At 38.5% G+C, this 22342-nt stretch overlaps 1 protein-coding gene across 1 annotated transcript; it reads left to right on the forward strand.

Moving 5' to 3' along the window:
* Nucleotides 1-246: 246 nt before the first annotated feature.
* On the forward strand, nt 247-21221 carry LOC111574111 (synaptotagmin-like 3). The gene is made up of 16 exons (XM_055015929.1): nt 247-370; nt 451-529; nt 615-2890; nt 3498-3656; nt 4575-5479; nt 9805-14025; nt 14571-14780; nt 17186-17253; nt 17661-17712; nt 17801-17867; nt 17962-18034; nt 18520-18647; nt 18999-19121; nt 19711-19880; nt 19987-20083; nt 20168-21221. The coding sequence occupies exons 6-16, from the start codon at nt 13928-13930 to the stop codon at nt 20468-20470; spliced, it is 1389 nt and encodes a 462-aa protein (XP_054871904.1). The 5' UTR covers nt 247-370; nt 451-529; nt 615-2890; nt 3498-3656; nt 4575-5479; nt 9805-13927; the 3' UTR covers nt 20471-21221.
* Nucleotides 21222-22342: the final 1121 nt, after the last annotated feature.

A 22342-nucleotide genomic window follows, 5' to 3' on the forward strand; every position in this document is an offset into this window, starting at 1 on the left:
GTCCTGCCCAAGGTCTGTGTCTGTGTTCTTCTAGGCTGCACGGGCCGTAAGCCAATCGGGGCACGCCCACCAGCTATAAAAGCTGGGGAGCGGCCCCCTATACGTTCTCTCTCTCTCCCTCTCTCTCTCTCTCTCTCTCTCTCTCTCTCTCTCTCTCTCTCTCTCTCTCTCTCTCTCTCTCTCTCTCTCTCTCTCTCTCTCTCTCTCTCTCTCTCTCTCTCTCTCTCTCTCTCTCTCTCTCTCTCTCGCTGAGGCTGAAGCTGAAGCCACACCCCCTTCCGGTTGCTCGCCCTGGGTTGTTGCCGGTGTTTAGAACCTTCGGCATGTTATCTTGATTGGCGTCGGGTAGCTACGTTTAGTGTTACCAACGGTAGGTTGTATTGCTCCTTTTGTCTGGTTTATTCCAGCTAGCAACCTGCCTGTTTGGTAAAATGTTCACTGTAATTGTAGGAAGCTACAGCGGCTGGAGCGGCTCCTGACGTGCTCTCCCTTGTGTGTATGTGTGTGCGCGCCACGCAGCTGCTCAGAGGTATGCTCGTTTTCTTGATGTTGAACATAATGAATTGCCACATTCTTCTAACACAGCCTTTCTGTTGTGTCCCCATGCTGTTTAGTGGCAGCGCCAAGGACCCGCTGCTGTTTTGCCTTGCTGTTGTTTTGCTTCACTTTGGCCATGTATCTGTGATGGGCTTGCTATACGGCTAACTGCAGCTAGCCTCCGCTACTTCTCTGCCTCATCGGCCTGGTCCGCTTCCCCTCGGCGTCAGCCGGGTTAGACCAGGCAGCTTGGGAGTTGGGTTTCTTTTACAATTGAATATTTATCTTCTTGTTTTTAACATTCGTACTCTTTGTGCTTTTATTTGTGTCCACGTGGGGACACAGCTTTATGGGTGGATATTGTTTGGGGTTTAGTTTCTTTTTGTTTGGCCTTATGGCCCATATTGTTTTGATTAATTAAGATCAATTTTCTATTTATTTGTTATTTGGTGAGCTGCGTCTAAAGGATTGGTTTAGTTTCTTTTTTTTACTTTTGAACTTTAAATGTCCGTGATTCTTGTTTTTTTTGGTATTTTGTATTCTGGGTTTAAATGTTTCTTTCGTGATGTTTAGTTTATAGGATTTTTCTTCTTGTTTATAGTTTAATTTCTTATTTTGTTTATTGTTTATTTTGTGTTCCCACTAATCCCCCTTTTGTTTGGTTTCAGAGGCTGAGCACCTGTGGCAGGGAACGTGGTGTCGTCGGTGGTGGTATCCCTCCCCGTGTGATGTGTGAACCCTGGGTATTTTTCATTTAATCCATCACGTGTGTGTGTGTGTGTGAGATTTTATTCACCTGGTGACCTCTCCCTGGGCCCTGTTCCTCCCCTCCGGTGATACATCCTGCCACATGGTAAGCAACAGCCTCTGCCCCTTTGCACCTCCCTCCCCTTGTTTTATCTAGTTGTTTTAATTGATTTTAACTTGATTGTCAAATAAAATTTGATTATTTAATTGAACAACCACGTCTCTCGCCTGGTGGTATATGGACCTGTGTGCCTCAGACAAATTATTAAGTGGCAGAACTGTCCTTGGGGGTGTCCCGCCCCCCGGGGTGGCGTTGTCGAGCTTAGCTTAAGAGCTACTGGGCAATTTGACCCTGGCCCTAGCTCTAAGCTCTCCCCGTATTCTGCAGCCCTCCTAGCTTGCTGCTACTACACTCGCCACAATCTTAAGTTAGACCTTAGTGTATGTGGGAGATTGATTGCAAGAGACTGGACAAGATTCACATTTAGTCTTTTACTGTTTGTATTGTAATTTATTGACAGATCACGTCATTATGATACAGAAAGGAATACAGCGCTGCATAGCACAAAGAAAAAAAACAAAAACAAAAGTAGAAATGTGAACATAGGACAGTCTCCTTAGGGAAAACTGTACATGTAGTGCTATAGGAATTACAGTGCAGTCTTCCAACACCTCCTGACGTTCCTGTCTGTTGGGCCACAAATTCTCATCCACATCATGAATATCTTCTCTTGTGTCTTTTAGCGATTTCAGAAAACTCTAACCCAGGGATGTCAAACTCAAATTCACAGTGGGCCAAAATTAAGCAGTGAAGTAAAGTCACGGGCCAAACTCAATATTTATTGAAAAATTAACTGCAACTGATACGTAATGTTTAACCTTTTCATATGGAAACAAACTTTAGTTTTGCTTAAACACAGAATCTGGAACAACCAAAGCTTGATATTACAAACACATGAGAAATTAAATTTGAGATAAAAGACACATCAGTGGTATTCATTTCTTATTTAAATAAATAAAGTATGTCTCTCCCCGTATCCTTTCAAGTTCCTTTTTAAAGTAAATCTTTTTCAAAACCAACAACAAAAGAACCAAAAATAATGTCATTCAATAAAAATCCAACATTTCAACTATTAACAAACCATGCCTTGCAGTAGAAAAAGTGCATAAGAAACGGATATATTCAAGCTCGGTTTGCTACACTCTGATTTACTCTGCACATTGGTCTAAGCCAGATACCTGGCATCTTTTCTTAGATGCAAGTTCATCAATGTCTGGGGTCAGGCTCTGAGCTGAGGAAAACCTCAGGACAGAGTGAAGGTGTTCATCAGTGAGTCGACTTCTGTGAGGTGTTTTGTTCACCTTCATCATAGAGAACAGTTGTTGCTTGGGTGCGTAATTGAGGCATTGTGTCGGGGAGGAAACATGGAAACCGCGCAGCACCAACAGAGTCATATTTTGATTTGAGCATGTCATTACATTGGAGTTCAATTAGCTCCATTTGGAGGCTGGTTGGTGCGCTTTCCACGTCGATCGCAAACGGGTTACTGAGCAGTTCAAATCTCCCTTTCTGAGCCTCAAAGTCGGCTGGAATGACTTTTCATAGGTAAGAATAGTTTTTGGCTCTTTTTTCATTATGAAATCTTGTTGAGAGCTTCCAGTCTATGAGAGCTAACTAGTTAGCCACTAGCAAAACGCTAAGGCGAGCCAGCAGCTTGACAACCAAATACCAGACGATTAATAGTAGCTGTAGTATAGTTGTACAAGCAGTAGTAGTAATACTAAAAGTACAAGCAGCAGTAGTAGTATAAACAGCTGTTAGTGTCATAGAAGTAGTATCAGCATTTGTAATAGTATGACAAGTTGTAGTAGCAGTGCCAGTATCTGCAACAGTAGTTGGTAGTCACGTTGCTATTACTACCACCAATACTACCAATAGTAGTTATAAAGCCTAACTCATGTATATCCAGATTACCATCTATGTTCTTCCTCCAAACCCATTTTATGATTGGGATTACAGGCAGTTCTTTAGGACTGCTCTCAAATAATTGAAATGTTACTAAACAAGGTTATACTTATCAAATTAAATAGCTCTGTGCTCCAGTATATTGGCGAATTCGGTTCTTTGTACTTAATTTATTAGCATGATTTCTTTTTAATATGTTGTGTACAGACTTAATTACTTCTCTGTCTACTTTTCTTACTCCATGTAGGTTTCCCAGAGACTATGGGTTGAGGAGGAATTGGAAGTTTGTCGGCTTAGACCTGGTGTCATTCCATCAGTGTTTAACTTCTCGGCTCATCTTGAAAGAGTACGTGCCAGAAAGACCACGACCAAGCAGCCTTGAGATCTTAGGCAGCATCTCCCTGAGGTGGGTGTCGACTGTGTTCACGGTCAGGTCTGTGGTAATCCCATCAAAAAACAAAACAGAAAAAAATCTAGATTATAAATCAACATGTAACCAAAGCACTCTGTGTATAACGCCATAGTATAGGATGTAGTTCAGAAAATGTCAAAGTATAGTATGCTTTATTCAAGAATAACATAGTATGGCCTGTAGTTCATAGTACAGCATGTTGGCAAGAAAAAAAAACAAAACAGATTATTATGTGGTTCAAAAAGTGCAAAATGATAGGATGTTGCCTAAAATTGTCATGTATGGTATGTGGTTCAAAAAATGTCAGTGCAGTATATTGTCAAAATAGTATGTAATTCAAGAAAACATCAGAGTATAATATGTCATCTAAAAAATGCCATAGAATAATAATTTCATTGCACAAGTAAAAGTATAGTAACTTTTAAAACTGTTCAAATTCTTATATGTTGCTAAAAAAAAACAAAAAAAACATCACAGTAATATGTCAATTAAAAAAGCCTATAGTATAGCGTGTTGCCCAACAAATATCATAGTATAGCATGTGGCTCTAAAAACGTCACAGTATAGCCTTTAGTCCACAGCTGTCTGAAGTAGGTGAGGAGCAACACAAAAACAGTCCAAACGCTGGTTTCCAGAGGGTTAGACAAGAATTTATTTGAAAGCGTAAGTTTACAACAACACAACATGTGAAGGGGTTAAAAACAAATGGGTGTTAGTAAAATAAAAATAAATCAACAGAACTAAAAGTGAACTTCATGTTGACATTGATGGGCATTCCAACCAGGAACAAAGTAAAAGATAATCAATACGACTCTTCCTGTTCACCTCTTAAAACCCAAAAACACACCGCAGTAGCACCCTAAACTAAAACTACCCATGGGTTTCCTGTTTTCCTTTGTGAACAAATCAAAGGTCCCTCTCTATCTCCCCACACATCCACCAACCACTGGAACACATCTCCAAAGTTCTGCCGGGCCAGCTCAGCTTCCCCTCAGAAGTGCCGCCACCTGACAGATGAAGGAGCCTTTTGAGAAGCAGCTGGCATCGCGATTGGACTGTACTTTGGTCTGTTCCAATCCAGCTTCAGCTCCAGAGACGGCAGGCGGGACGAGTCAACAGAGGCCGGGTGGACGAAGGCATGCAGCTGAGTACAATCCAGAAAACAACAGAGGAGGAGTGCAGCGGCTCAGGGCCAGAACAACCAGAGTAGCATCGTATGTCTCTTATTAAACATCATAGTATAGCCTCCGGTATGAAAAAACGCCATCATATACATCGTATATTGTACAAATAACAAGTTAAAGGAAAGAGACATACATTGTAGAATTGTAGTAATTGTGGGCTGACTGATTTACTGATTATCAGCATTTTGTTTTTTAGAAGAATAGAATAGAATATTCTTTATTGTCATTATACAATGTATAACGAGATTGCAGAGCTTCTCCTTCACAGTGCAAGGAAATCTTAAAGTAGTGCAAAAACAGTCTATTTACATATATACAGTATAAATAACGGAGTGAATATAAATAGCAGTGAATGAGACAGTGGTGTATATTGCACAGATGCACTATGTTGTTGGCTTTGTGTGAGACCTGTGAGAGTTCAGGGTGGTGATGGCTCTCGGAAAGAAAGTGTTTTTAAGTCTGTTTGTCCTCGCTTTAATGCTTCTGTAGTGCCTTCCAGAGGGCAACAGATCAAAAAGCTGAGAACCGGGATGTGAACTGTCCTTGATGATGTTCTGAGCTCTGCTGAGGCACCAGGTGGAGTAGATGTCCATGAGGGAGGGGAGAGGACAGACAACAATTTACTGATTTACGGTAATAAATACATTTAAAAATGGTGCTGCTTTGGCTCTGAACCTTTATCTACCTGTGGTCACTCTGTCTTCTGGAGTGATTTGATTGGTTATACGTAACGAATAAAACTCCTTTAACGTAACATCTGTAAACAAAACAAAAACGTATCAACAAAGTTTTCTATTAGAGTTTGTGTTCTTCTAAGTTTAACTCAAGATTTTAAATACTTTCATTTACTGCAAATGAATATCTACTCCAAATGTCTCACTAATAATCATTATCAGCCTTAAAAACCCACAAAACACCCCTCTATACTTGACCACACTTAGTACAGTCTGGTTCCCCCTTCTATAAATCTGCTTGGAATCTTCCACTTCCTGTTTGTCAAAGTGGCCTTCTACCTGGACAGGTTTTGTTGGAGCTCATGCAACAAACATTTTGGGTAACTGCACTTTAATATGGATGGATGACGCTGAATTAGAGTCTGTTTTAATGAGACTGAGTTCAGATATGTAGCTCTGTCATTAAATAGGAAATTATTTCTCAGAATTCACAGAGAAAAGTCTGAAATGTTTGCTAGGTTAGCGTCCCACATGTTCTTTGGCTCAGCTAAAGCTAACTCTCTCCAACTTCTGGATCTCTTGAGTTGCTTGTTGTTAAAATATCATGCTAGAGGTGCTGAAGCTCAGAAAGTCTGAGATGTTTGTTCAAAATAAGCTCATTCTCAAGTCTTCTCTGAACTGTCCTCTTTTGTTTGAACTTTCCCTAAACTTAGGAGTTAATGACAGAGCAGCACATCCAGACTCAGTCTCATTTATGTAGAGATTAAACTTCAGTGTCATTCATTGATGTTAAAGTGCAGTTTTTCAAATGTTTGTTGCACATGCTCCCGACCAAACCAGTCCAGGTGGAAGACGATGTGAAGAGAAAGCTCCAGAGGATGAATATCACACATTTATGTTGGAAATAAATGTCCTTTAATTAGACATTGTCATGCAAAAGTTGGATTTCCCTTTGCTGAGTGTTTTGTTTGACATTGGTTTCTAAATGTTTTTTGACACTTGGCCCCAAAGATTAAAACCTTCTACGGCTCACAAGCTGCAACAATTCACACATTATCAACTATCTTTCTGACTAAACTAAGATAAAAAGTGAAAAACTGCCTGATTCCTGCATCATGAATGTAAATCTTTTTGGTTTTTATTACCGTAAACTGAATATATTTGGGCTTGACATTTTATAAACCAAAACAAGAAATGAATTACTGGAGAAAACGACAGATTAATGGACAAAGAAAATGTGTTTTCTAACATATATGGCTGAATTACTCCATTACAAGATACATACAATTTTAATTCAATTTTATTTCTATAACACCAATTACAGGTCAAATTGTCTCAAGATGCTTTATTTTTATATATTTTTGTCATATTTAAAATATGACAAAGTAAGAAATTTAAACCTCTTGACTAATCCAATTTATTATTTAGATTTTAAGAGACTAATTGACAATTCAAAGTTTCCCCACTAAAACTAATAAACATGAGGTCAAATAGAAGGAAGAGTTTTAAATACTGCAGTCCCACGACGACAAGAATAAAGTTTCTCAACAAAAACTAAATCTGCTGGTGGATTCCATTAAAGTCCTAATAAAGGATCATAAAGTGTGATACTAAAGGTTTGTGGTGCTAAAAATCTCCAAGTAAAGATATCAAGTTGAACATCTGGATGGAGGTTGATAAAAGTTGACCTTTCATTTCTCTGGAGTCAACTCCATGGATTTTATGGATGGTGGTTAAAGACCTGCTCTTCTAGTTGTCTTCCTTCTCGTCGTTGTAAAAAGTCAGTCCATCCTGGCCGACTTCAACGCCTCTTCATGACAACTTGTTCTGCCTCTGACCTCGTGGAAACTCAAGAAACTCGGGAAAACCTGTCGAGACTCGAGGAACTCGTCGAGACTCGAAGAACTCGTCGGGCGGGGGAAGGTGTGGTGGGCAGTGGGGGGAGGTGGGGGAGTAGAGGGGGGAGGCCGCCACCCACCTCCCCGCCTACTCTCCGCCCTGACTCCACCCAGACTCCACCCAGACTCCGCCTTGGCCCTGCCCGTGTGGTCACTTGGAAACTACGATGACAAAGGGACGACGAAATTATGTTTTTTTATCTGATCTGTAGCTCAGTGAGTTAAGGATTTGCCTATGGAGCTGCAGGTCGCTGGTTCAAGACCAGACACTTCTTAAATTTTCTCAAAATTCTGACAAAGACAAAGAAAGAAAAAGGCCGGTGGCGGGTCTTGAACCTGCGACCTTCCAGTTGGTAGTCTGTCTTCTTATCCCCTGAGCTACCCGCTCAGATACCAATTCTTCTTTTTTTTGCGCATTTATCATCTATTTTTTGTCGTTTTCGAGTTTTTTTTTAACTCGAGTCTCGTCTCGACCGTTTTTCTCAGGAGGTTGGGCTTCAGCCTTTGTGCTGGAGGGTTGAACCCTCAGTTCCAAGACTTTTCAAAGCCTCCGGACCTCCCGAGTCCTCAGGACCTGAGCTTTCACACAGTCTGAGGGCTGAAATTTTCTAAGTCCCACAGTAGTTCTCTGTTAGATTTAACTTTCAGACAGCCCAAGGACTGATATCTTCTAAGTTCCTGAGTAGTTCTCTGTTAGTTTGAGCTTTTCGACAGTCTGAGGACTGAAATCTTGAAAGTTCTTGAGTAGTTCTATGTTAGTTTGAACCTTTCGACAGTCTGAGGACTGGAATCCTAAAAGTTCTTGAGTAGTTCTCTGTTAGTTTGAACCTTTAGACAGTCTGAGGACTGAAGTTTTAAAAGTTTCTCAGTACTTCTCTGTTAGTTTGAACTTTCTGGTTAACAGAAGCCTTAAAACTTGTGACCATGAGTCTTGATTTCACATTTAGATCATCCGTCTGAGTTCTTCTCAGACCTTCACCTGTGGGTTTTTAGAAATCCTCAACAAACTTTGATTCTCTTCACTGAACAGTAAAGTTTGTGGAGATCAGAAGGTAACATTAGTTTGATCAATGCCTTCAACTACTAGTAGACTTTATCTGGAAAGCAGTTTTCTGAAATGAGTTCTTAGTAAATCTGTCCACATTCAAACCAAGAACATAGAAACAGGAAATGTCTGAAGAAACAACTTGATGTTTTCATTTCAGAGTAGAAAACACTTTAATACCTTTATCTGTTTTTGCTCTTTTGAACATTTTATTGTTTCTTCTGTTTAATTTGATCTTCTAAAGTTTAACTGGTGTCTTTTCAAAGGTTTTATCTTTAGTTAGATTCTTCTTAAATGTTTAGTTTTGCTCTTTTCTCACCTTTTATTCTGTTCTAATGTCTGATCTGATTTCGAAATGTTTTGTATTTTTAATGTTTAATTGTTCTTTTTTCAAATGTTTTATCGGCTTGTTTGAAAAATTTCCTTTTCTTTCCCAATGTTTAATTTTTCGATTAAATCTTTGTTAAGGTTTTTCTTTTTAAATGTTTTACCACCTTTTAATGTTTAATTTTGTTTTTTAATGCTTCATTGTATTTTCTGTTTAATTCCTATTTAGTTTTATTGTTTTTAAGATTTAATTTTCTAATTAAACATTTAATTTTTTAATTAAATATTTCGACTTTTAAAGGTTTAATAATCTAATTAGATGTTTTATTTTTTCTAAATGTGTAATGTTCTTGTTTAATTGTATTTTTTAAATGTTTAATTATCTAAAATATTTCATCTTTAATGTTTAATATTTTTGTTTAAAAATTTTTGTTTAATTTCATAATTACATGCTTTGTATCTTCCGTTTAATTATCTAATTAAATATTTTATCTAATATTTAATTGTATTTAATGTTTAATTTTCTTTTTAAAAGTTTTATTATATTAAATGTTTTTTCCTTTGATTTAATTGCTTTTTTACTGTAGTTTATTTCTTTAATCTTTATTTTCTGTCAAGATTTTAACCCGAACCTTAAAAATGAAACAAACCCTTAAATCACAATGAAAATACTTCTGTTGTCACAATCACGAGTTAGTCAATTATTCAGTTTATCAATTCAGCTTTATTTGTTTAGCACCTTTCACACAGATTACAAAACTAAACAAGCAAAGAGAAAAAAACTATGCTGAAACTATGATTAAAACTCAAAAACAAACAAAAGAATTAACATGGTAATAAAATATGTTGTGTCCAGGGGATGGAGGGAGTTTATTGAAGTGTTCTTGGGCTCACATGGGAAATCATTTAAAATATAAACTTGATATTCAATCTAAGGAAACTGCAGAGCGACAGAAGAACCAACAATATCTCCTGTTTTCTCCTTTAATGAGTCGACTCTTCTTGTGCTTTCAGACCAAAGAACTACAGACTCTTCACAACCTGCTCAAACTCTTGGTACAGGACCTCACCACACGGGTCAAGAAGGTTTCTGTCTCATTTCTACTCTGAAGCTCACCTTCTCCTGCTCAAACTGCTGACAAATGTTTCTGCTGCTCTAAAGTCTGGTCTCCAGAACTTCCTAAAAACTCTCAAAGTCTCTTCTGCTGCAGGTTGCTTAGAACTGTTCCAGAAAACCTCACTAAACCACATGGAGGGGCCTCAAGATAGTTGTCCAAATGAATCTGTACAAAAACCAAACTAGTACAACCCAAACGCTAAAGTCTCCTGCAGCCTACCAGAGAACCTCTGAGAACAGAGAATCAGGACAGGAACTCTTACCTTCTGGAGAAGAAGAATATAGAATGTATCTGACCAAAAACCTCTAAAGACTCACTACAGCCAAGATAAAGACACAACTCAGCTGCACCAAATCCACTAATCACTGCACACATTAGCACCATGTGCCAACTGTGGCTAAAGAACCACATTTACCAAGACAACTATCCAGCACAAAGCCCTAAAACACACCAAGAAACACATTAAAGACAATTTTACTGCTGGAAGCTGCAAGCCAACGCCTAAAGAACAAACTAAAGCAAAGAAGCCAAACCTCAGTTGTGAAGAGAAGCAGACGAAATGTTTGTCTGCAACTAAAAAAAGCAGGAAGACACTGAGCTGCTCAGGTGTTCCTGATAACACCAAGCTGCTCAGGTGTTCCTGATAACACCAAGCAGCCACCTGGACAGCCAATGGGAACACAGCTTACTGGAAGTCCAGAGGGCTGGGTTAGTGAAGGAAATTTAATTTAAAGTTGAAGCAGAAAGTTAACAAAGAAAGTTGAAAACCACCTTCTGATACCTGAAATCTCTGAGTTTTCACACAAAGAACGCCTGAACATGTCAAACTGGCTTCATAGTAGAACCATCATTGTAAAAACATCATAGTATGGTGTGTTGCTCAAAAAACATTAGGACCCGGCTGTCAGGGGACAAACATGTAAGAAACATGAGAACAGAGAGAACCCAACCAGTAGGTCACAGTTTATCATCCCCCAGTCATCTCCTGAAGTCCATATGATGAGAGACATCAGTATCTGGTTGTTAATTTACCAGAGGATGCTTATAATCATGCTGATGTGGTCTGTACTCTACAGTATTTTAGTGACTCAATAAATGCCTGTTGTTTTTTTTTAAATGTTTTTTAGTTTTCAATAAACATTTAACAGCCTATATGTAATCAATAAATGGCCTTTGCCTATCTTAAGAAAAATTCACTCAGAACTCTGATATGTTAACAGTACTAAATAAATCAATAAATGCATTCATACACACAAAAATAAGTTAATACATTAACTGTGTTAAGATAAGATTTAGATTTTTTAAAAAGTTGTTTATGTTTTTGCAGAATCCAGTATTGCTCACTGGTTGGTCATTACATTTTATTAGTTTGATTTCACTGTTTAAAATGATGCCACCTCTTTTCAGACAGAACCTGTGATAATAAAACAATACAAAATGTTTAGTTCCGTGTTAATAAAGCACTTAAAGCTTTAAGTATGGCTAAATGCTTTTTTCAAAATTAAATATATCACTCCTTAGGTGGTAGTGGCCCCAAGTTCAGTAAAGTTGGAAAGATATTCACAGATTCGGACTTCCAGCATCAATAACTCATTAGATATAGGTTGTCAAAACATAAACGATGCCTCTTTCCCATTGTTGCAAGGCAGACAATGTGCTACAAGCCCAGTTTTATCAAAAGTAGCTGTCTTTCAAGCTACAGGAATAACATTGGTGTCTATGGAGTGAACAGGGTCCGTCTGCAATTTGCAAAACCGCTGCAACAGTAAAGAGAGACAAATATTCAATAACTTCACTCTTATACATTGTAGTGTCACTAAAATCACTGCAGCCTTCAACTGGCTCCTGTTGACAAAGTGTTTTAACAGAAATGTAAATGCTGTAATTTGATTCTTTTAATGAACCATGTAACTTGAATGGATGTGATGCTGGTGTGACCACAGTGCACACGTCTGATGTTGCTCACAGTGGTCCAAGGGACGCTCAGGGAGTTTGTGTGTTTGCTCAGACTCATGAAAAATTACAGGGAACATTGGTTACAGCTTCTTTATAATATTTTCATAAATAGCAATTTCAGGATAAATACACAATTTAATGTAAAAACTCTTCTACGCTAAATTTGTGACTTCTTGTATTTGTTCACAACCTACCAATAGCACAAATTACCGCTGCAAAAACATTTTATGTGCACAGGATTTCACCAACCAAACGGAATCTTTTAAATGAGATCAAAATATGACATAAAGCTCAGTGGCAATCGCTCTGTACACTTCCTGCAGATAGCAACAACACGTATGAACTGAAAAAGGAAGGAAGCCGAGCTTTGTAAAACTCACTGTGTGCATATAATCTGCCACATCCTCAGGCTGACCCCTCCAGCAATGCAGTAAGCCAGGAGGTAAGGTCTTGCAACTTTCTGCACCTCTTAACTCTGCGGTGACCTAGTTCTTGAGTCATAAACCTAAAGTTGCCTTCCTTTGGATGCTGTGGTAAGATTGGGGACATTTGTCACTGTAGTGCTCTGATTTGTCAGTTTAAACTTAGCAATACAACAGGGTTGCATAAATATTTTGCAATCACATCTCGTTCTGCAATTGTCAAGAGAAAAATTTCAAGTGATTTTTGTTGCTGAGTGCACTGTATAAGAGGGCATTTCCTGTTCTCTGTGCAGTTTACTATTGTGTACTCCTGTCTCATGGTGATGAATGCATCTTGAAAGAGTTAGTTTTAATGAAGCGTTTTATTCCTTCTGTTTTGATCCATGTGTTTTGTAGTGTAATATGCTTGAATCACTATTTTCCCCGTTTTACTGTTAAATTAATCTTAGCAAAATAGGTGTAAATGGAGTGCTGCATGTGTCTCTCACATATTTTCAACAGTACAGTGACAATAAAAAGCAGATGGTTTTCAATTTTTGCCTTCTTGTGAGTCCTGCTTTGTTGAGCTCTTTCTAGCTCACATGTAATTGACATGTAAAGATGAGCTGTTAAACTACTTGGAAAATCTCGGCATGGTTTCAAAAAGCCAGTAGGTTTTAATTTGGAATTTACTCGTGATCAGCCTGTCTATAGAGGTACAGACATACCCCTAGGGCTGACTTTAGGTATGTGGCTGCTAACTTGGGTCTTCCAGGAAACTCAGCTCTGAGTGTGAAATGTGTCAGAGATCTTGTGACTGGTTTGATCTTTCTCACAGCAGTTAGATGACATATTTGGATTCAAATTTAATCAGTCAGGTGTCTTTTACCATCACTGCTGTGGTGGCCCGATGTCATCCTCCACCCTCTCTTCTCGGATATCGGCTCATTCACCACTAAACCACAGACGAACTGAATCATTTCGGACCCTTTACATTGATGAGGCATGTGTGAAATGAGTATACTTTAAAACTGATATGAACATGAATAAACTGAGGGTGAAAAGTCTTTATAGGAGGATATTTTGCATCTTGCATCAATGATATTTTCACCCTATGAGACATGGTACATATCAAAGGAGAACAGACAACAACTTTGTCTCTCCAAGCCATGACTAACAACTCATGCTGTGTGTTTTCTCCTGGCAGCTCTGGCCAGTAACACAGACAGGCTCTTATCTACTAGCACACCTTGGCATACGGCTATTCAAAAAGCAACTTCCTTCTTGCTCTCCATGCTTCCTTTTGCTACTGAAGAGAAAAATGTTTTTAATTTAAATTCAAAGAACTTTAATTGTCCCTGGGGCAATTTATATGTCATCACATCCTGCCCTGCATAGGTTCTGGGGCTACTGACTATCTGTGCCATCTGTTAACAAACTTCATTCTTCACACCTTCAGAGGCACAACTATAAGAAGAAGACATTGCCACAATTGCTGGGAACCTTTACCCTCAGCCCCCAAAGACTAAAGCCTAGGTCTGGGGGTGGGTCTAGTAAGAGGGAGGGTTAAAGAGAAGAAGGGAGGAGATAGGAATAAAAAGACAGTGAAACAAATTGAAGGGCAGAGAAAAGAGGAGCAGTGACAGAGCCTGTTGTTTAAAGATGGACTTAAGCTTGCTGAAAGTCCTGGAGAAAGAGAGAGTCATGGAGGTTCTACGGAGAGACAAGCAGTTGCGTACAGTTGAAGAGGACAGGATCAGGTGAGTTTTTCCAGACAACTGTTGTGTGTTCTGTGACAAAACTGTTTCTTTATGGTTCTGGAAAAAGACAGAATGAACAGCTTTTATGGTGATCATCAGGATGACCGCTATAAGATGGTGACAAAATGATGAGGAAAGCAATCGTAGAAACAAAAATATGATGTGTTCCTGAGCTTAAACCTATTTCATTATAAGATTAAATAATTGTGTTCAAGAGCTTTAAATGTGTCAGAGGTAGATTTTGTTTTTGACAGAGCCAAGCTGCTTTCCTCCAATTCCACTCTGTTTTCAAATCTGTCTGTAGTTTTTTTATTTAACACAGCCATCAGAGTCATATCAGTATTTTCCTATAAGCCTCAGCAAAAAGCAGATGCATGTATACATGATCTTTGTTCCTTTATTTGTTCCAGAATGATGCTTTTTAAAATTGATATTCAGATGTTTGAAGGATGCAGGACACGTTTAAAATGTACTGAAAACAGATTTAACTCTGTAGTTGTTACAGAAGAAAAACTGTCTGAGAAGTTTGGTGTTGATCACTTCAGAAGGATGAAACACGACCTGCAGGAGCTTCGGATGAAAGGTCCCAAAACTTTTGGCCGGCAGTATGGGGAGCGGAAGTGTGCTTGCTGTCAGAGTCCGCTGGGGAAGTTGTGGAACTCGGGCGCAGTGTGCTGTGGCTGCAGCCACCGCATCTGCAGCATGTGCCGCGTGGGAGCAATGAAGTGGAAGTGCAAGGTCTGCCACGCCTACAGGTAGAGAGACGAGCACTGGCCTGGTGCACTAAGAAATAACGTCTGTGACTGAGTGGCACTCAAATGGCACCACTAAATGACCATACATTTGTCAGCCTCAACATTAAAACGCCAACATTAAAGGTGACGTGAATGACACGGATTATCAGTGTTCTGCTGGGAAACCTTGTGCGCTGGTATTCATACAGATGTTATAATTGGAAGAATTAGAATTAGAATGGCTTTGTCATCATCATACATGGCATGACGAAAATATAAATAGCTTCCGCTGGACGATGCACAACAACAAGCAATAAGAAATAAAATATCAACATTAAATAATAGAATCAAATGCACATATATAACAAAACAATATTAAAAATGACTACATGTGCAAAGGAGGCCAGATATATACAATATGGGAGGTAAATGAAATGTAATGAGAACCAGTAGAATATGAATATGTTAGGAAAAAGTGACATTGTGCATTCAGGTAAACAGGTATTTGGAGTTCAGGAGTCTGATGGACCTGCATTTGTCCTGCATTTTAGGAACAGGTTCTATCCTTGTACCTTGACACGTAATAGTCTCCTCAGCATGGTGGCAGACCAAGCATACTTTCTGCATGGCAATGGTGCTCCTGGACTAAAAGGCTGCCTAGAGTTGCCACACCACCATAGACTAAAGTGTGGCTTATTAAACTGTTTGAATCCTCATGTGCTTCTGCTCCTACATGGCAGTCTTACCTATATATGCAAATAATAGTGACCATAAAAATGACTATTTTGCCTACAGCAATAAGTCAACCACAGTCCTCAACACGAGCGTCTACCCTTAGCAGGATATTGCACCCTGCCACAATGCAAAAACCACTCAAGAACAGTTCAAGGAACATGACCAAGAGCTCAAAGCAGTGATTTACTTTCCAAACTCCTCAGATTCCAAACTGAATGAGTATTCACAGGATTCACTGTAACAAGCCCAATCCATGGAGGATCCAACTCTGTGGGTGACCCAAAACAGGAGAAAAATGATCCACTGTCAGTGTCCCGGCCCCAGATACCACAGAAATACCCTAGAGGTTTCAGTGGCAGAGGGGAAACCTACACAATATTAGGCAATTTATTATTATTAGGTGGTTTAATGCTGAAGTTGATCATTGTATGCGTAAAGAGCAGTTAATCACTGTCCATAGATTACTGTAATTGACAGTTAAAACTCATTTTTACTCTGTTTAAATGTGCTTTAAGACATGACTTAATTTAAAGTTGCTGGAAATTGCCTGTTTTTTAAACAATGTATCAAGTCAAGGGAAATAGGAGTAGTACCATAAAGGCTCTTCCCTCTCCAGTATCCAAAACACAGTCTGAACACTGATTTGTAGTTACGGTAAAATAATGAATTATGACATAAATAAGTAAATAAAGTAAACAATAAATTGAAACTATATCACTCAGAGTAAACCGAGGCGACAACATGAATGGTGACTGATGCAAACAAAAACATTTACTAAAGATAACTTTCTAGAGTACGGAAAAACAAGAGAACACAACATTTAATCACAACAAATGTGGATTAAATGTTGATGTGGTTTCTCATACTGATCATCACCTGAATCGCAGCTCTATGTTGTTCGGGTCATTCTCACCCAGAGCTGCAGCAAACAGCTTATTAGTCACTTAATCATACTTGTTTTGACATATTTTTAAAATTAGAAAAAAGAACTTTAATGGTACTGAATAGGAATTTGAAGATGTCACTTTGGTCACATGTAAGTTGATGTCTTTGCATCTGCCAAGTGAACTGAGAACTGCACGTTTCATAAATTGATCACGTCTCTTCAAGGTAAAAGCGGATGTGTCTCACATTAAAATATACTCAAGCTATAGCAAAAAGATGCATGAAGAATGATAGTGTGACCACAGAATCATTACACGGTTAGAGCTGGGTAAAGTAGCTATAATAGCTAAAACCGTTTGCTACTTCTTCATTTTCAGCATGGGTACAGGTTGCTAATGATATTCAGTTTGTCTGTGAAGAACAACAAGATTGTTAATACTAGTGACTTTTTGTATAGTAGATGATATTTGGGAAGTTGCTGAACTTCAGATTTTTTTCACTCCTTCTGTGTTTTGCTTTGTCTGGAAAAAGGAAGATAATTTTCATCAATTGGGTTGGTCAAGAAAGACAAAAAATACTTCTTTTTGTCTTTAACAATACATAATTGGTAAATAATAATGGTAATAAATATGTAATACTCAAGCTTAAGTCAAGAGGCATCAAAAAGGCACGGCCTAAAATAATGACGTTAGTTCAAAAGGAAATTTGTATTTCCTGCCTTCTTTTTAGCATTAGTATAGCTTTTTATATTATAATTGTGTAATAATTTCAACCTACTTATTGCAGTCTTTATTTCCTATTTACAGGGAGGTGAAGATCAGATCAGGAGACTGGTTTTTAGAGGAAAAGGCAAAGAAATTTCCCATCACCACAGGTTTGTTTATAAAAATCTGACTGCATACAAGATAGTTTCCTTTTTTGTTTTAATTCATTATTCCTTTTTTATAAATGCTCTTTTGCTAATATTCAGTTTAACTGCAGTGAATACTAAATATGGGTAATCCCAGTTGTTTGTTTAAACATTTTATGTTATTTGGTTTTAAGTCTTGAATTCTAATTATTATTAGTTTACAGTGTGGTGAGGCATTGTGGTAAGAGACTGAGCAGTAATATTAGAATTTATAATTTTAAGGTCTTGGACCAGTAAGGGTATTTAATGCATTTTGTGTGTTTTTGTGTTTGTTACAAATTTTCCAAATGTGTTAGTATTGTGAGCATAAAGTTACTCCATCCACCTCTTCACAGTAGTGCAATCTTTCATATTATTTATATTCTTTACAGACAAATATGAGACGGTTGGGGAGGAATTATTAAAGACCTACAATGTGCTAAGGTACAATTATACTTCACATTTTGATTCTGCGTGTTCCAGCTTTGTTTCATTAAATTCATCGTATGTTTGTTGTCTGTGACTTTCACAGTCATATATCAGTCGTTCCTCCCACTCCTCCACCCCACTTGGATTATCAGATTCTGGGCAGATCTGGGGTAAAATACAGATAAAATATTCAGCATTATGTTATACTAAATTTTTGAAACGTATGAACCAAGTACCAATGATTTTTTGTGTTTCGATTTGCAGGATTTAAAAAACCTGAAGCCTTTTACCAAATCTATGGAAGATCTAATGGTTTCTTTTGCGAGTCAAATTAAAAGTAAGCTGCTACAAAACACCTTCTCGCCCCACCTAAACATTTACAGAATAAGGAATTTTCTATTTTGTAACTACACAAAGTGTAAGACATGATGTACTGTCTGTGCATTTTGTTGAGAAACTGACTCTTTAGAATGAGAAACGACATTTCCTGTGGATCTTATTGCAACATACCCTGATCTCTGCCTTGATTAGCAGAATGTACACAGTAACCACAAAGGGAAATTTGCCTGAAATAATAAGATGCAAAAAAACCCTCTGATTACATCATTGAACCTACTGCATCGACAGAAGTTGCACAAGATAATGATAGCAACAACCTGCTTGTGATCACTGAAATAGAAAAAAAACCCATCTTTCTCAGCAGTCTGAAAAAAATTCCGTGGTGAACAAATATTCTTATTTTTCGCTGTATGTGTTTTGTTTTCTCGAAGCAAACATTTACATGCTTTTGGTTTTCTGAGTGCCTGACTTTTGCCATTGCAGAGATTTCCACTTCTCACAGTGATGTGCATGGACACCTGCTGAGAGTTGACAAGAGTCAGAGAAGACCTCATTTCCACTACAGCACCCAGAAGAGCCTTTCTGACACTGACATCAGCAAATCTAGCAACGTAAGTTAGTCTCACTCAGTCTTACAGCAAAAGTACAAGTGATACTTGTTGGTTATTGTGTTATCACAAATGCCATTGTTTGACTAAGTGATGATGCAATTGGTATTCTATCCCAAACCTATCAAAAGTTTTCTGGTAAGGTTAATGATATCAGTGAGTACATACACACATGCCATGTATTTATAATGTATTCTTAATAGTATGTGTTCTGTTTTACTGTGTTGCAGTGCAGCTCGATTTCTTGCCTTGTCTAAGACAAATTTCTCCCAAGTGAGACAATAAAGTAAACTTGAACCTGAACTTGAGTAAATGTGCAGGAAAGAAACACTTGTTTTTGGGTTTTTTTTGCAGCTTTTTAAAGTCCCAAGTCTTCCAAATATGTTCAAGAAAAGCAAAGACAGCGACCAAGATAGCTCCGCTACTGGTACAGAAGAAGAAACTTCCTTCAGCTCTGAGTACTCTGGAGAAAGGAGAGTGAGTCAAAGCTAAAGATAAAAAAGAAAATCAAAGCAACATCTTGTGGTTGAAATATCATATTATTCATTAGGATCATGGGTAGCACAGTGATACAGTGGTTAGCACTGTCACCTCACAACTCAAAGGTCCTGGGTTCACTTTCTGGCTTGGGGTCTTTCTGCATGGAGTGTGCATGTTCTCCCTGTGCATGTGTGGACTTTCTCCCGCAGTTCAAAGTCATGCTGAGGTTAATTGGTGATTCTAAATTGTCCGTAGGTGTGAATGTGAGTGTGCCTGGTTGTTTGTTTCTATGTAGTGCTGTGATAGACCTGTCCAGGGTGTCCTCTGTCTAAGTCAGCAGGAATAGACTCCACACGCCCCACAACCCTACAGAGGATAAATCGGTGTATAGATAAGGGATGGATGGATGGATGATAAGGATCATTTCAGTCTCATAACTCACTGAATCCTCCGGGATGAATAAAGTAGATCTTATCTTATCTTATCCCTTTTATGTGTTTACTTCCTTAAATTACCTTAAAATGTGTCTGTCTGTCCTTTAAAAAAATGGAAATGGAAGGATGCAGTCTGTATTTTGCTCCCTCAGGCCAGTAACGGAAGCATCAGCACAGACTGTGGCCTCATCGAGAACACCGCTGTAGCAGGAGAACTGGAGCTGGCTCTGGCCTACAATACCAACACGTCCAATCTGGAGATCACAGTTGGAACCTGCAGAAATCTCATTCATGGAGACAGCAAGAGGAGGAAGTGTCATCCGTGAGGACATCTTACTATTACATTGCGCATCACATATACTGTGACCCCATTTTCTCGTGTGTTGCTCAATTGAAACTTCAGCATCCTCCATTTATTTTGTATGTAGATATGTCAAACTCTGTGTGCTGCCAGACAAGAGTTACAAGCTGAAGACAACAGTTAAGAGAAACACAACTGATCCAGTTTACAATGAAGTTTTAAAGGTAAAAAGACAGAATATCATCAACCTCAGCTTCTGTATCATAACAGAGTTGGTTACCTGAAGTTCCTTATCTAATTTTTGACAGTATGACATAGAACACGATCTGCTGTTTGGAAAGAGACTGCAGGCTTCTGTGTGGCATTCAGGAACTCTGAGAAGAAAAGTGTTTCTGGGCGAGGTACTCATCCCACTGGATGGCTTGATGTTGGAGGACAAGACCTCGCAGTGCTTCAACTGGTATCCGCTTTGTCCGAAGCTAAAACAGGTAAACAGCTGTGGGTTTTACAGATCAGAAGAGAAACGTGCTACCTTAAATGTTCAATCTTTAAGCGGTAATTCTCAAATGGGGGTCTGTGAAAAAAAATCACATTTATTAAAATTTTCATGACACATAAAAAACATACCTTTTAAAAAATACTTATCAGGGTGTCTCTGTATGTAACCAACCAGGGTGAGCTCCTGCACTTCAACGTCCTTCATTGTCTGCAAGAAAAACATAATTTCTGTCAGATACTTTAATGATAATGTCTGTGTTTTCATTCAGTGAAGCTTCCTTAAATTTGAACCAAATCTTGTAAATGTTGGCATGCACAAGTGCAAACTGTCACCATGGACAGTCTGCATTGTGTCGTTGTGTGTAGCTTACACACTAGGGTTTTGATCCTCATTGTGTCAAATGTATTTTTTTTGCTACAGAATACTTTGCATCATCTTGGGTTGGTTTGTGGCTGACTTTTTTAACACTGACTTGAGTTTAATCTTACAATATATTTTTTTAATAATAATTCTACAACAGTTAATATTGCATTATTGAGATAAAACACAATGAAAGCTCACATCTTAAATCCTACAAGACACTAACTGAAAATGTTTTGTCTAAAATGTAATGAACATTTTTGGCTGACTCGTGGTTCTTTAAGCACTAGAGGTCAGCACAGCTTCTATTTTGTTCCCTCCATGACAATCATTTTGACTTGACTTTCTTACAGAGACATGAACACCAGGCCACATTGTAATTATCAACTAACTGTCCTTATCAAAGGTGCCAAATACCTTCCCATTAATGCAAACACTATTCAGATCACCTGTGTCAAAGTGTAAATAAACCTCCCTCCTCTGCATGTCTCTTTGTGTGTCCACTTTTGTGTCTGCGGGTGTGTTATGTATGTTTTGGTGTGTGTTTATGAATGCATTAAAGAATGTAGGTGTTTAATAGACATGAAGATGTGTTTATATAGCTATTTCTCTCTCTGTGTGTGTTTAGGCGTCTGACTCAGGGAGCAGGCAGATAGATTGTCCAGACAACGACCATTTCGCAGTGTGAGTCCATGCTCTTTAGCTGCTGTTTGACCAGGGCATCTCTCTGAACCTGGACAAGGGGGACAACTCCTTTTCCTTCTCTAAGAGACCCCGAGGGGCTGAAATGGACCCTGATAACAACACAGATTAGCTTTTAACATCCTTAGTGACAAATTATATGGCAGCATTATATTTTTTTACCTCATCTATGACACATTTACAAGCACTATATAAACAATAAATTATCAATTTATAATATAATGTATACAGCTCATTCTGTAAATTATTCTAATAGTTAATACATTATTGACACTGATTACACATACATATGTGTACATATTTTATATACATATGAGATGCCATATGTTTGTTTGTTCGTTATCACTACTGCCATAATCCTAATCAAAACAATGGCTACAGCCATGCGGACGTGTTTCAGGTGGTAGAGTAGGTTGTTCACTGTTCACAGGGTTAATGGTTCGACCCCTATCACATGCCAAACCGGCCTTGGGGTGACAGCTGTCATGGTGTCTATAGCCACTTTTACGTTTGTTGTTGTGACACATTTGTTTTTAATGTTTCAAACACTTACAACATATCGTGCGTATAGTGATCATTTTGCTGGCTGAGTGTTGTATTCAGACTGCTGTATTCCTGAACTCCTAAATGAACAAACACATCTGTCGTAGAAGCACTGCAGGCACAAACAGTAACAGCTGGACATATCCATAGCAGACCTGTGGGGGCCTCCATTTTTTCCAGCATTGATAAGGAGAAAAAAGACGGTTGCAATGAAAGGAGTGGTGATATCACTGACCTGGAATTCTGTCAACCTTGCATTCTCCTGGATCACCATGGCAACTGGAAATGAGCTCTGTGGTCTCACCTATGTCAGGAGGAGATCATGGCAGCGCTCACTGTCACTGCCCTCTGACATGCTCAGTTTATTTATATTTTTGGT

This window comes from Amphiprion ocellaris, chromosome 12 (genome assembly GCF_022539595.1).
Source record: "Amphiprion ocellaris isolate individual 3 ecotype Okinawa chromosome 12, ASM2253959v1, whole genome shotgun sequence".
In the NCBI taxonomy this organism is placed as follows: domain Eukaryota; kingdom Metazoa; phylum Chordata; class Actinopteri; family Pomacentridae; genus Amphiprion; species Amphiprion ocellaris.